Raw genomic sequence first — 15,423 nt, forward strand, 5'->3', positions numbered from 1 at the left:
GCACAACTCCCCGTAACTGATCCCAAGTACATCCTAAGGCTTATTTTGATGAAATTCTCCTATCTAAACAAGTTATACCCTGAAATGCAAAAAACACTCGAAAATGCGTTAAATACACAAAATACTCGAGTTCAAGACATCAATTCAAGCCGTTATAAGACGTTCTAAGTGGTATAAAATGCCACTTATCAATTTCCTCGGGATGATCCTCTTGTTATCACTCCGATAATTGGAAATTACCCTGTTATGAGGGTCCTAGTGGACAATGGAGCTTCCAGACATTCTGTTCTATGATACGTTCATAAGGATGGGCTACAATGATTCTCAGCTAACTCCGTCCAACACACCCATTTACGGGTTTAACCATGTGGAATACAAAGTCGAAGGAGCAATACAACTTCCCGTAACTATCGGAGAAGAGCCCAGGGAGACCACACAGATGTTGAACTTTCAGGTTGTCAAGGCAGCCTCTACCTACAATGTTATCATGGGTAGAATAGGGATCCATTCTTTTAAGGCTGTGCCCTCAACCTGCCACATGGTACTGAAGTTCCCTACTAGGAATGGTCCTGGAGAAGCAAGGGGAGATCAGAAGATGGCCCGCAGTTGCTATGTTGCAGCACTTAGGCCCGATGGAACAGGGGAGCAGATCCTCCCCATAGAAGACATGGATATCCGAGAAAATGACAAACTGCGAGGAAAGCCATCCGAGGACTTGGTCCCAATTCCTTTAGACCTCGTAGACCCGGAGAAGGTCACGTACATGGGGGCATCTCTGGACAAGCCCTTGAAGGGTCGAATGACAACTTTCCTCCAGGAAAATAATGATGTATTTGCTTGGACAGCAGCTGATATGCCTAGGATTGACCCAAACCTTATAACTCATAGGTTGAACGTTGATCCAACTTGGAAGGCTGTAAAGCAAAAGAAGAGAACTTATGCCCCTGATAGGCTGGAAGCCATTAAGCAGGAGGTCGAGAAGTTTTTAGAAGCTGGATTTATTGAGGAAGTGCAATTCCCTGAATGGTTGGCTAACCCCGTAATGGTCAAGAAGGCCAATAAAAAGTGGAGGATGTGCATTGACTTCACTGATTTGAATGATGCTTGTCCCAAAGCCGGTTACCCCTACCAAGGATTGATACCCTGATCAATGCCACTGCTGGACATGAGATGCTAAGCTTCATGGATGGCTTCAGTGGTTACAATCAAATCAGAATACATAAGGATGACACCCCTAAGGTATCTTTCATAACTAACTTTGGTGTATTCTGTTATCTTGTTATGGCTTTTGGACTTAAGAATGCAGGAGCTACTTACCAAAGACTGGTAAACAAGATATTTTCCCATCTAATTAGGAAGGCCATGAAGGTCAATGTCGATGACATGTTAGTAAAAATCCTAAGCAAGGCCGATCATATTAGTCACCTCAGAGAGGCATTTGAAGTGCTAAGGTGCCACAAGATGATGTTAAACACAGCCAAGTGTGCTTTTGGCATTTGGTCTGGAAAATTTTTGGGTCATATGGTCTCTAAGAGGGGGATAGAGGCCAATCCCGAAAAGATCAAAGCCATCCTAGACATGGAGCCACCACGCTCCATCAAGGACGTTCAGAAGCTGACATGGAGAATTGCAGCTCTAGGGAGGTTCATCTCCAAGTCTGAAGACAAATGCCTGCCCTATTTCAAAACCCTTAAGAAGGTGAAGGACTTTGAATGGAAAATTGAGAGCCAAGAAGCCTTTGAACAACTAAATAAGTACATAACTGAAGCCCCGTTGTTGGCTAAACCAAGTCCGGAGGACATTCTTTACTTGTACCTCGCGGTATCTAAACAAGCCGTGAGTGCAGTCCTCGTGAAGGAAGAGCAGAAGCTCTAGAAACCTATATACTATGTAAGCAAAGTGCTCCACGAAGCAGAGTTGAATTACTCCACCACGGAGAAGTTTGCACTTGCTCTCATCACGGCCTCGAGGAAGTTAAGACCATACTTTCAGGCTCACAAGATCGAAGTCCAGATGGACCAACCCTTGAGAAATATACTTCATAGCCCGAAGGCCAGTAGAAGGCTCATCAAGGTGCGATTGAGTTAGGAGAGTTTAATATCAAGTATAAGCCTTCGTGGTCGAATGCACCATCAACGACCAAGAAGTCGGGGGGCAGGAGATAGTAACCCCAGAAGAAGGAAAGAAGGAGAAGGATGAAGAAACAACCTTAAAAGAGTATTGGGTTCTCCATTTTGATGGAGCGTCCAAAACAAAATCTAGTGGTGCGGGCCTAGTCTTGCAAAGCCCTAATGGGTTTATGATTGAATATGCTTTGAAATTGGACTTCCCAACTACGAACAATAAAGCAGAATATGAAGCATTGATAGCTGGCTTAGGCTTAGCTAGAGCCGAGAGGGCCAAAAAACTGAAGGTCTGCGGAGACTCAAGACTTGTAGTTGCTCAAGTTAATGGAGAGTTTGAAGCCAAGGATGAAACTATGGCCAAGTACCTGAGAGTTGTAAAGGGAATACTGACTCAGTTCGATGAATGGTAAGCAGAACATGTTCCGAGGGAGGAGAACACTACGGCAGATGCCTTTTCCCAGTTCGCCTCGTCTGAAGTCGAGAACTATCCGAGAAGTTATTTACTTCCAGGTCTTGAAGACCCCTAATATTCTTGTCATAAATCTGATAGCACCGGTTGGTGTGGCAAGCTGTTGGATAGACCCGATCAAGACCCACTTAGAAACTGGGTGGCTCCCCGATGACGCCCAAAAAGCACGCAAGATGTCGGTTAGAGCGTTAAGATACTCATTGATTGAAGGCTTTCTTTACAAAAGGTCATTTGTTATTCCGTACTTGAAGTGCTTAAGACCTCTTGAAGCAGATGAGGCACTTAAAGAAGCCCGTGAAGGGATTTGTGGACAACACTTGGGGGGCAGGGCCCTCGCTCACAAGATAACTCGGTTGAGATTTTACTGGCCAACTATGCTAGCTGATGCAAAGGCTTATGTGAAGAAGTGCGACAGGTGCCAGAGGCACGATCCGATAGTACGACAGCCCCCAGAGAGGCTTACGTCGATCAACACACCCATCCCTTTTGCAATGTGGGGAATGGACATACTTGGACCATTTCCCATGGCATCGGACAGAGAAAGTTCATTGTGGTAGCCATAGACTACTTTACAAAGTGGATTGAGGCTAAGGCACTAGCCAAGATAACCACCAAGCAAATTACCCAATTCTTTTGGGAGAATATGATATGCTGATATGGAATCCCATGCATCCTTATCACGGATAATGGTAAGCAATTTGATAATGGAGAGTTCAGAGAGTACTGCAACGATAACAGCATAGAACTTCGCTTCACCTCGGTTGCACATCCTCAGGAAAATGGGCAAGCGGAAGTTGCTAACAGGATCATCCTTGATGGACTTAAGAAAAGGGTGGAACGCTCGAGAAACACTTGGGTGGATGAGTTGCTGCCTATACTATGGGCATACCGTACCACCTACAAAGTGACAACTGAAGCTACCCCATTCATGCTGGCTTACAGAGCCGAGACAGTGGTGCCCCTTGAGATCATTCATGGATCCCCTAGGATCGAAGCTTACGAACCAGAGACAAATGAGGAAGGCATGAGGCTCGCTCTCGATCTCATTGACGAGGTCAGGGATGAAGCTAACGCCCGTAATGCAGAGCATCAACGAAGAGCCTCTCTCTATTACAATAGACGGGTTAAAGAAAGGTTCTTTCAACAAGGAGATTTGGTTCTGAGGAAGATTGAGGCATCAGGAGTAGGGGAGAGAGGCAAGCTGGCCCCCAACTGGGAAGGCCTTATAAGGTCAGGAGGACATTGGGACGAGGATCCTACAAGTTAGAGACCCTGAATGGTGATGAAGTGCCTCGCACTTGGCATGCTTCGAACCTGAAGGTTTATTATGTTTAGGACATTTACTACCAGTTCCTAGTACTTACCATTAGTTTTATAAATAAGGTCGAAGAAACCATTTTATGTAAGGGTTGAACCCATTTCTTAGAGATATTATCTATTTATGCAAGTTTATTTCTTTCATCTTGTCTACCAATTTATTTAAGTACGAGCATCCAAAGAATGCAAGTCCCGAAGGACCAATTACCAAAAATAAAAGACAAGAATGAAATGAAATTAAACATGCATAGATAAAAGATCCTGAAGGATCATAAGTTAGAAGTCCCGAAGGACCAATAGGTTACAAACCAATAAAAGTTCAAATAAATGGGTTCTGAAAATAAAAGCCACATACGACAATCAAGGCCATGCAAGGACATATCATTCACTCGTCAGAAGAATCCTCCCCCTCTCCATCCGACCCTTCATCAGAAGAAGAACCGCTGCTCACCGAAATTGGCTCCCTCATCTTCCCTCGAAGGGCTGCCCTGGACTTAGGGCTACCCGAGGGGGATTTGCCCTTAGAGCCGGAACCGAAACCCGAGTGGCTGGAGCTTGACTGGGACCTCAAACAAGGAGTCGAAGGCACCGATCCGGAAGTTTGCTCAGATAAGTCCATAACAGGCATCTGCCAAGGACAAGAAAGAAGGCTTGGATCAACCACGTCTGGCCATACGCCTTGAGCATCTTTGACTCCCATATTCCAACCTATTGCCATGTTAATGGGGTGCATCTCGTCATCGTGCTCATCCATCATGGTAGTGAACCTAGTGGATCTATGATAAGCAACCTCGAGGTCCTTCCATTCCTTCTTCCTCTTCTCTTCCGAGCTAGCATACTTCTTCTCCATGATGGCAAGCTTACCCTCCATCTCATGGGTCCTAGACTCCCATTCCCTTGAGGAAATTGTCATCTGCTTCATGGAATCTTGCAATGCGTTGTAGTCACCTCTTATTTTCACAGCTTGAGTCGAGGACGCTACGGAATAGACATTAGTCTGACAAAGAAAACATGAGTTTAATTAAGAAGGGCCGAGCCCCCAAGGAATGATCCATACAATATTTTCCAAGTTCTAAAAAAAAGAGAACTTAAACAAAAATTTACACAAGGAGAAATATACCTGATAGAGGGCTTGAGCTCCCAACATCTCAGCCTCAAGGAGTTTCTCACCAGAAGAGACGAATAATAGGTCAGGAGGAGTGATGCAGTTTTTCGACCACTCGAGAGCAAGGGCCGGGTTGCCGAAAATAGAGTCATTGGAAGAAATACCCCAACCGGGCTCGAAAGGAGTCCTGACACTCCCGTCAAAATCCTTGGTCCTCTTAAGGCCAGATCCTGACGCCTCGAGGAAGGCAGGGACCTTCGGGATATGGTTGGCCTTCTTGATGGCATCCCTAGCCATCCTTCCCGTAACAGCACCGCTCGGCTTGGCTTTGGCGTCGAGAGCCTTAGCAACTGAAATAAGAAGAAAAGAAACAAATGTAAGAATAAACTTGTACAAAGTAAGGGAAAACAAAGATAAGTACCCTCCATGGAGAGGAAGCTAAGGCCAGCCTCGACAAGCTTGACTTCCGTCATGAACTCCCAATAAGGGGTTCTCCCGTCATCGTCAATAAGAAGATCTCGAGCATGAAGCTCAACAGCAGAAAGGTTGAGAATAAAGTGGGAGCTATCGAATGGGCTACTAAAATCGCGTCTGAAGTATACACCCCAGTCTCCGTCCTTCCACTCAACAACCACGAACTTCTTATTCCAGATATGGTTTGATTCATTTAGGGAACTGATGTTCACCATTTGAGGAACGTGGGCTCGGTGTTGAATCACTACCCAATCAGGCCTAGTCATAGGAGACGCCTTCAACATGAAGATGCTACGGAACATTGTAACACTCAAAGGGATGCCCAAGTCATGGCATTTCACTATAAATAGGATGACAAAAGATAGGGCTGAGCATAAATTTGCCAAACCGACCGAAACCGCCCAATCCAAACCGACCAAACGAAATTTTACTAACGGTTTGGTTCGGTTACGGATTGACATTTTAAAAACCGAACTTTTTCGGTTTGGTTTCGGTTTTTACCTCCAAACCGACCGATATAGCTGAACTGAACCGAATATTTAAATTAAAATATTAATATACATATATTTGTAAAGTACAATTAATAATAAAATTATAATGTACAACATATGTGTAAACTAAAACATATAAAAGAACTAATCATAATATAGTTTATTCTAAGATATAAATATTTATGTAATGTGTTATGTTTTCACTATTTTTATTTTTATTCAATAAAAGCATAAGAATTGGTCGCATCTTTTTCCTCTTCTTGCCTTTTTTTATTTTTCAAAATCATTATTTTTATATATTATTTTTGAATATGATTATAATAGAAAATATAATTCTATAATATGATACAAAATTTTGATTCTTATTTACAAATTCAAGTTTAATTTTATTTTTAACTTTGTTTTACAGGAAAAACGGTTTAAACTGAAACCAAACCGAACCGAACCGTTTTAAACATATTGGTTTGGTTTGGTTTTTTCACGTAACGGTTTGGTTTCAGATTGGATTTTAGGGAAATCGCTAATTTCGGTTCGGTTCGGTTTGGACCCTCCAAACCGCCCAAACCGACCGATGCTCACCCCTAATAAAAGATCACCCGTTAGGGTAAAGCTGGCACAGATGGATCTTCAGCTCGGCTAGAAGCCTCGGAATAAAGTGGTGTAGAGGGAACCTCAGCCCGGAGTTAAGGGCCGCCTTGAACACAAACAACCTCTGGTGGCAAAGATTGCATGCCCTCTCACTTGGTTTGGCTTTACGAACCCTCAAGCAGTCGGGCCATGAGTAAGTCGACTTAATCTCCTCGGCGTCCTTCTCACGAAGCACACTTCGGTGATAAAATGCATCAAAATGGACGGTACTAGGTTACTCGTCCGCTCTCTCATCCAACCTACTCTTCAAACTATTAGAGCAACGATTAATTGAGAAGGGGGAGACACGAGCTATACCTTGGAGTGAGCGTAGAGTAGCCCTCTTATGAACTGCTTGATAAAAGCTTGACTCAAGTCCTTAAAGGATCCAATAGAGTTTGGGGGCAGACAGCTGTACCACCTTTGAGCCATGCCTGATAGGGTTTGAGGGAAGGCCCGACACTTAATAGCGTCGTTTACGGGCTGTTACAATAGGGTGTTAGAGAACGTCCTAACATGATTAGCGGGGTCGCCAGTACCATTGTATGCTTTGATGGTGGGCATCTTGAACTTCCTTGAGATACGAGCATTCATTATCTCATCAGTGAATGGTGGATTTGGATCACCAGGATCACCTAGGGGCATAAGATCACTTGGATCAGCCCTTTGGGCAGCTGCCCTTCTTGATATTGAACCATCTAGGTCTATGATTGGAGGAGGATTTCTCCGTCTTAGATTAAGTGGGGGTCTTGGGGCCAGATGTGTCTCCAGATCTCACTTCAGCCTTTGAATCTTTGCTTCATGAACCCTGATCCTCTCTTGAACATCTTGGGGATTCATCCCTTGAGTGCACCTAGAGCGTTGTTCAGTGTCAGCCGTCGGCTCCTTGCCAGCACGCCTTCTTCTTGGAGCAACATCGTCATCCGATGACTCAGAGACTCTTTCAGTATAAGGCCCAGAGAATTCTTGATCTTCCGGAATAGGATCCAAGCCACATATATATTGGGGCATCCGCCCTTGTGCTTCACTCCTACCAGGGTGTCCACTCCCTCCAACTTCGGGGTATAGAGGCATCCCGTAAGGGGGGTTAGTAGTCACAATTGTCGAGTACTCATACCCAAGGGGTTGAGAGTACACAAGTGTATGCATCTGCTGAAGTTGGGGGTTCGTCCCTTGAGGAGCCGGGGGATTCGTCCCTTGTGGTTGAGCCTCAGTTGCCCCTACTAGGGTTCCTTCTTGGGTGGGGGCATAAGTTGAGTGTGGTGATACTTCTACTGCTGATGCGATTGTTCGCGATGGGACATGAGTATCTGTCCCACTAGTGTTTCTGCTCCGTGTGTTCACCATGGTTGTTGTAAGTTTCCCATAGAAGGCGCCAAATGTTGTGGAATGAAAGCCTTAGTACTTTAGTATTTAATGCTAGGGTTGGTGAGTTTCGAGCTTTAATGGTTGTTCTTGCGTTCAGGACTATCGATCCTTGCAAGATGCCTACGTATCTCTGTGTTGTAGAGAATCAAGCCAAAAACGTAGTTCTAGATTGAGGGGTAGAGCCCTTTATATAGAGGTGAGGTTAGGGTTAGACTTCTGTTAGGAGACTTGGTGGACAAGTCTCCAACTTAGATGGTAATTAGGAGTCCTCTTGGGGAAGAAGATCCAGAACCTTCTATGTAGGACTTCGAGTCCGTTTAGAACACACACATCTCTGCTCTTCCAGCTGTATTGGGCCTAGCCCGTGAACAACTCAGGTTCGTGGACTTGGATGACCTCTACTTGTGGGCCTTGGTTATTTGGGCCGTCATAGGCCTGTTACGAAGCTTTGGACCAGACAGGTCTGCTACGAAACTTGGACCAGACAGGTCTGTATTGGACTTTTCGGACAAGAAGCCCAAGCGTAATTAATGCAACATTTAATGTGTTTTTGGGATGTATTTTCTATCCATATCATCGTGGATGAGTCAGAACAGGATTGAATTATTTTAAAGGAACTGAAAATATTTCTCAATAAATTTGTGCCCTTAATAATGTTTTCAGGATTTTATATTGTTAATGCCTGGTTTAATTTTAACGGTTAAGTATTTATGTTGTCAAATTTTGCTTGTGGAGTATTTGGTTGTTGTTTTGCAAGCCATACTCGGGAAAGAATATAAAAATTATGTTGGAGGTGTTATTAATCAACTTCAGGATCATTTCCCTGAAGCCTCGATCTTGGTATTTAACTTCCACGAGGAAGGGGAACCGAGCCAAATTGCTAATACGTTGGCCGAGTATGACATAACTATAATAGACTACCCACGGCATTACAAAGGTTGTCCATTGCTCCAAGTGGAGGTAATTCACCATTTTTTTCAATCAGGTGAGAATTGGCTATCACAGGGGCAACAAAATGTACTTCTAATGCATTGTGATTGGGGTGGTTGGTCTGTTCTGGCTTTCATGTTGGCTGCACTCTTAATTTACAGCAAGTAGTATTATGGGGAGAAGAAGACCTTAGACATGGTATACAAGCAGGCTCCCCGTAAAATTTTACATGCTCGCTCACCAACGAATCCTATGCCTTCTCAGGTAAGGTATTTCCAATATGTATCGAGGAGAAATGTGGTCCCGGAATGGCCCCCAAAGGACAGGGAACTCACATTGGATTGCGTCATTATCAGAATGATTCCTGACTTTGACGGAGAAGGAGGTTGCCGGCCAATATTCCGAATATATGGACAAGAGCCTTTTAAGGTTTCTGATCGAAATGCTAAACTTATATATTCAACACCAAAGCGAAGCAAGGCTGTTCGACATTACAAGCAGGTAAATTTGGCCGTTCTGTCCTTGGATTGTTATTACCACCTATGTGATTTTTTATTATTTTACCAAGACAGACATGTATCTATTTGTAAAAAGTGATATCTGGTGCTAGATAATCTTGACTGCTTCCCAATAAACTGAAATTTCTTTGGCCTCCTGTATTTGAGTGTTAAATATGAATTTTATTATGTGTTTCTCTTGTTATCTAAAGAACATTTAGTTGATCGTTATTCATAGAATGTAAATAGCCAACAGAATATTCCAACTTTAAACCTACACTTCAACAATGAAGCAACTATTATTAAAGAGGCTTCCCTAAATTTGCAAACAAATGTGAGAAATAGTCGTCTATTTGGATTCGTCAAACTATATAAAATATAATCCATGTAGTTTGTGGCCGACTTAGATAGTGGTGAGCTGAGATCTATTGTAGGGGTACAAAGTACGCAGTTCAATTTATTTATGTCTAAAACAGTCAGCTGTATGAAATTTAAAAAGTTTTTAAGGTTGCTATATGTTGTATAATGTCTAGTCATGCTTTCAACTGAAGAAGGCCAACATGTCTGTCTTAAAGACTCAGTATGTAATTAATATGATTAGATCATGAACACCACGGTGCACAACTGGTTCATGTGGGGAGAATGTACCCTCTCCTCTCCTTTCATCTGATCCCTCTCTTTTATGCCGATCTCAGTAAGCAGTACCACGGAGTTCATAAGCCTGTAATATTAACATTAATAAAAAATGTTACTTGGCATGACATTTAGTTGTTAATTACCAAGTCAAACAAATACAGCAGGAGTTTTTAGTCTCAAATTTGATGTTTCTGAACATTAACTTTCTAGGTTGTACTCCCCTTGTTCATTGCCTCAATATCTCTGTTTAATATAGAATGTACTGCAACTGTTGGGACTTCTTCAAAATTATAATAATATTTGCAAAATCTGTCGCTGCAGGAGGAATGTGAATTAGTTAAAATTGATATCAATTGCCACATTCAAAGTGATGTTGTACTTGAGTGCATCAACTTACACGATGACACAAAACAAGAACAATTGATGTTACGCCTCATGTTTAATACAGCTTTTGTTAGGTCAAATATTATAATGCTTGACTGGAATCATATTGATACATTGTGGCATGAAAAGGACCAATTTTAAAAGCACTTCAGAGCAGATGTAAATTCTTGACAAGCCTGGATTTCTCTTTTGTACTTTTGTTTCCAAACAAGCATTCTTTATGTATATACTTTATGTATTAAAAATTTGATTATTTGGATGAAGGTTCTCTTCTCAGATATGGATGCTGCTAGGGTGTGCGCGGTTCGGATCGGATCGGTTTTGGGGTAAAAGTCGAACCAAACCGCGAAGAGCGGTTTTAAAAAATTGTCATCCGCAACCGCATTTGCGGTTGCGGTTAACCGCGTCATTTGCGGTTGCGAATTTGCGGTTATTGCGGATCGGTTTGCGGTTCAACCACTTATTTTAAAATAATTAATAATTTGCAAAAAAATAAATTTGGAATATTAATAAATTGAAGTTTAAGTTACGTGATAAATTACATTCAAAAATAAAATATAAACTAATGCTCCGTGTGGAGTAAGGATATTAAAAACATACAAAAATGTGGAGGCGAGAGAAAAAAAAAAGAAAATGATAAAAAAATTACATGTTAATTATATTTTTCATTTGTTTGGTTATATATCTTATAATGATTGTGAATTTGATAAATGAAGTCTTAACATTAACCTAAGATTAGTTGATAAATGTGTATACTTATTAATTTATATGATATCAACTATATTTTTGGAAATATATTTTATTATAAATATATGTTGCGAGTTGCAGTTGCGGTTGCGATTTTTAAAAATTTAAAACCGCATCCAAACCGCGAATGAGCGGTTTTTAAACGTTTCGCGATTATCCGCAAATGTGGTTTGGTTGCGAGCGGTTGAGCGGTTTATTTGTACAGCCCTAGATGCTGCTGCGTCTAGAGTTCCAGTAGATTTGTCTTTTCTTGAGGAAAAGGATGGTCTCCCATGGAGGCATTTGCGAAAATCCAAGAGATTTTCAATAGTGTAGATTGGTTAGCGCCAAATAAAGATTTTGCATTGGATATGATCCAGCAGATAACTGGGTCAACAAATAACTCCCAGGAGAAGCTAGATGTTGACACTCAGAAAACTGTGGAACCGGGCACCTTTTTGCATCAGCTGATTCCTGAAAAGTATCAAGATAAACAACAGAGGCCTAGACCACCCGAAAGTAAGATACAGTCTGAGACCTCACATAGACCGACTCAAGTTCAAGATATGAGTGAAGAGAGGACCAATCTAAAATCCATAAAGTGCAAATCTGAAGGAACTGTGCCTTTGTCAGCATCACAGCCCTCCTTCAGAGTAGCTTCTACAGAGTCTTCTCCTTCTCCACATGCACCTTCTTGTCCAGAGAAGTCTCCACATCTATCAACCTCTGAAGATATAAATTCTTTACCTACAAAACTGCCTGACGCTAACAAAAAAGAACTTGAGAATGTTCCATCAGCTGTTTTCTGTTAGTCCCTTAACAATATAACAAGAATTACAGAAGGGGGTTGAATGGAATTTTTGAAACTTTTTCTTGAAATAAAATGTTCTAACTCAAATATAAATATAAGTGTATTGATTAGCACAATCCGGAATAAAACTTAAGTGAATCAAAACACAAGTAATTAAAAACAAGAGTCTTTAAAAACTTTCTGGTGGATTTGAATGATTCCACCAGAGATATATATATTATATATCGAGAGAACCATGTGTGCAAGAATGCTCACAGCTGCTTACAAATATTGAACTGCTGAGAATACAGAGAAATGCTAAGAATTCTGCTTACAAATGTTTCTCTTGTTGTCTCACAGATTCTGTTTCTATTTGCTACTTCTTGGTTTATATATCACCAAGATTACAAAGTAATAAGACAAGATAATAAAACAAAAACTATCTAATCTTATTACAATGCTACTTCATTACTCTATTCCAGCATCTTTGAATATCTTCATAATAGCATGTAAATGGTAATGCTTCTTTGTTCTCGAAAACCCAGTTGAATAGGCTACCACATTCCATTTGCATCCACTCGACGCATGTGACTGTGTTGTCACTGTCAACAGATGTTTGAATTCTTCATCCATCGGGTTCATGATCATCCGTCGAGATATTGATCATCCGTCGGGTTGTCTATTTGATCATCTGTCGACTTCATTGTAGGTTATCCGTCGGGTAGCAAACTGGCACTTGACTTCATTTCACTTATGCAGAATTACAAGACATCATCTATGTACAATTAATCAACCTATTCCGCATATCTAATTAAAGTCAACATGACTTGAATACTACTTATAGAATTTATACAATGGTGAATGCAGAAATGTGCTACAGACTCATTATTACATAAGCTACTCACTCGATGGATAAATAAGTCATCATCCGTCGGGACTATATTGAGTTATCCGTCGGGACTATAATTCTTATCCGTCGAGTGCTACATTATTTCACTAAATAAAATCTACTAAGGTGTTTTGTTCATGCAATCATCAAGTACACAACATATGCACAACACTTTCCTACCCAGGAAGCCTCCCGAGGAGATTTCTTCTAAAACCAAATCCCCTTCAGCAGCAACAGTATCACCTCCACCTCCTTCAGCAATTAAAATTGGAAAGTCTCATATTTCTCCTTCCACAACAACTCATGCATCACAAACTCCTTTGAAAGACTGTACGCCTAGAACTGTAAAATCTGCACATCCTCTCCTACAACCCCCAGAAGGTGCTTTTCAGTCTTCAAATAATACTAAAGATATTACAGCTGATCAACCTCAAGTCATATCTCCTGTCAAATATATGCAGCCTCCCACCTCGCCCCCACTTCCTCCACAAAGACACACTTCTCCTCCAGTTCCTGGGAAGAATAATCAGGATATTAAAAGCGGACTTTCTTCCCCTGTAGTTCCTACTTCGGAGAAAGATCAAACCATTGAATCCAGTGGGGTTTTGTGACCATCTTCTCATTCTACTTCCCCATTGAAGGAAGATTCAACTCTAGAGGGAAAACCTCATCCACCTACACCAGTTTCCCAGCCTCTACCTCCGAATTCATCTTCACAGGTTTCTTTTACTCCCGCATTGAAGGAAGATTCATCTCTAAAGGGAAAACCTCCTCCACCTACACCGGTTTCCTAGCCTGCGCCTCCTCCAGCTCCCAATTCATCATCCCTCCAATTTATCATCCCGTGTACCTTCTGCAGTTGCTCCTCCTTTCTTACTTCTAGGAGCTGGAAGTCAACAAGGTCCTCCTCCACCCCCTCCACCAGGAGCTGAAAGTCGACAAGGTCCTCTTCCGCCCCCTCCACCAGGAGCTAAAATTCAACACGATCCTCCTCCGCCTCCTTCGCCAGGATCTGCTACTCAACAAGGTCCTCCTCCAGCAAGAGTTGCAAATCAACAAGGTCCTCCTTCGCCCCCTCCACCAGGAGCTGCATATCCTCATTCCTCTACTCCTCCACCCCCTTCTACGCCCCCATGTGCGGGAAGGGGAGGACGCTTATCACGTACTATAAATCAGACCAAAAAATTGAAGTTGTTGCATTGGCTAAAGCTAACTAGAGCATTACAAGGAAGTTTGTGGGATGAGACACAAAGATCTGCTGATGCTTCCAAGTACTTACAAATTTTTTTGGTCAATAATTGAAGTTTCTCATATATGTTCTCACTATAATATAACATGAGAATGCAATATGTCGATCATTTTTATCAGGGCATGTGACGGCCTCAACCCCGGAGTCAGGAGTTGACGTCATCAACAACAACCATACGATAAAAAATTCAATGATAAAATATAATTACAACCTCTTTACCAAGATCTTTTTCCAGGTTTAAGTATGACTTAGGTTACAACTATTCCAACCCAACTAATTGCAAAGAATCCTGACATAACTAACCTAACCCAGCAACTCAACAGACCATTTTTGGTCCAGCACAATTACCTCAGAGGAGCCTGACACGAAAGGAACCGGAACCCTACCCTGACTACCGCGGAAGAATCTCCTAGGTATCTGCAATACAAATATAAAACATTCTGCAAGGGTGAGCAATCAATTGCTCAACAGTACCACTATATGAATAACAAGTAAAATAATTTATGATAAAGCAATTATCGGAACAGATATTATAACTTGCTACAAAACAAGTAAAAACACGTATAATTGAACCTCAGTAACTAGCATACTATTTCCATTTCTAAACTCAACTGTCCCATGACTAGGATCATTAACTCGTCCATTTTGCCACGGGTATCAATCTATCCTCCGTGTTGCCACGGGTATCAACCTGTCATCCGTGTTGCCATGGGTATCAACCTGTCATCCGTGTTGCCACAGGTATCAACCTGTCATCCGTGTTGCCACGGGTATCAACCTGTCATCCGTGTTGCCACGGGTATCAACCTGTCATCCGTGTTGCCACGGGTATCAACCTGTCGTCCGTGTTGCCACGGGTATCAACCTGTCGTCCGTGTTGCCACGGGTATCAACCTGTCGTCCGTGTTGCCACGGGTATCAACATGTCGTCCGTGTTGCCACGGGTATCAACCTGTCATCCGTGTTGCCACGGGTATCAACCTGTCATCCGTGTTGCCACGGGTATCAACACATTCCACGACCTAGGTGGATCAAAGCACTCTCTTTATCCAGTTTCCAAAAACACTTGTACCTATCTCATTCCCAAAACCATTCATTTTACCAGCACACATATGAAATCTGGGTTGCAATCATTTCATTCGGGATAGGTATCTTTCGAAGTTACTTTTCCCCAAAACAATTTGAAAATAGTGATTTATAACTACAGGGGATACGTAACTTAAAATGTTTCCGTTCCATTACGAAAATAAAGCATTTAGCTATTCATATGTACTGAACCATAAAAGAATGGTCAGGGGTACTTTCCTTGTAGAGCTTTACAACTATTAATGATCGACTCTGAGCC

General features: G+C 42.0%; 1 protein-coding gene and 1 pseudogene across 1 annotated transcript; both read left to right on the top strand.

Moving 5' to 3' along the window:
- The first annotated feature begins 265 nt into the window (after positions 1-265).
- Positions 266-1,147, top strand: LOC141714371 (uncharacterized). Its single transcript, XM_074517892.1, has one exon. It carries the CDS (start codon positions 266-268, stop codon positions 1,145-1,147), a length of 882 nt encoding a protein of 293 aa, XP_074373993.1.
- Positions 1,148-8,655: 7,508 nt separating this feature from the next.
- The window catches only part of LOC141714372 (formin-like protein 18), a 59,773-nt pseudogene continuing 53,005 nt past the window's right edge, over positions 8,656-15,423 (top strand).

This window comes from Apium graveolens, chromosome 3 (assembly GCF_009905375.1).
Source record: "Apium graveolens cultivar Ventura chromosome 3, ASM990537v1, whole genome shotgun sequence".
Classification (NCBI taxonomy): domain Eukaryota; kingdom Viridiplantae; phylum Streptophyta; class Magnoliopsida; order Apiales; family Apiaceae; genus Apium; species Apium graveolens.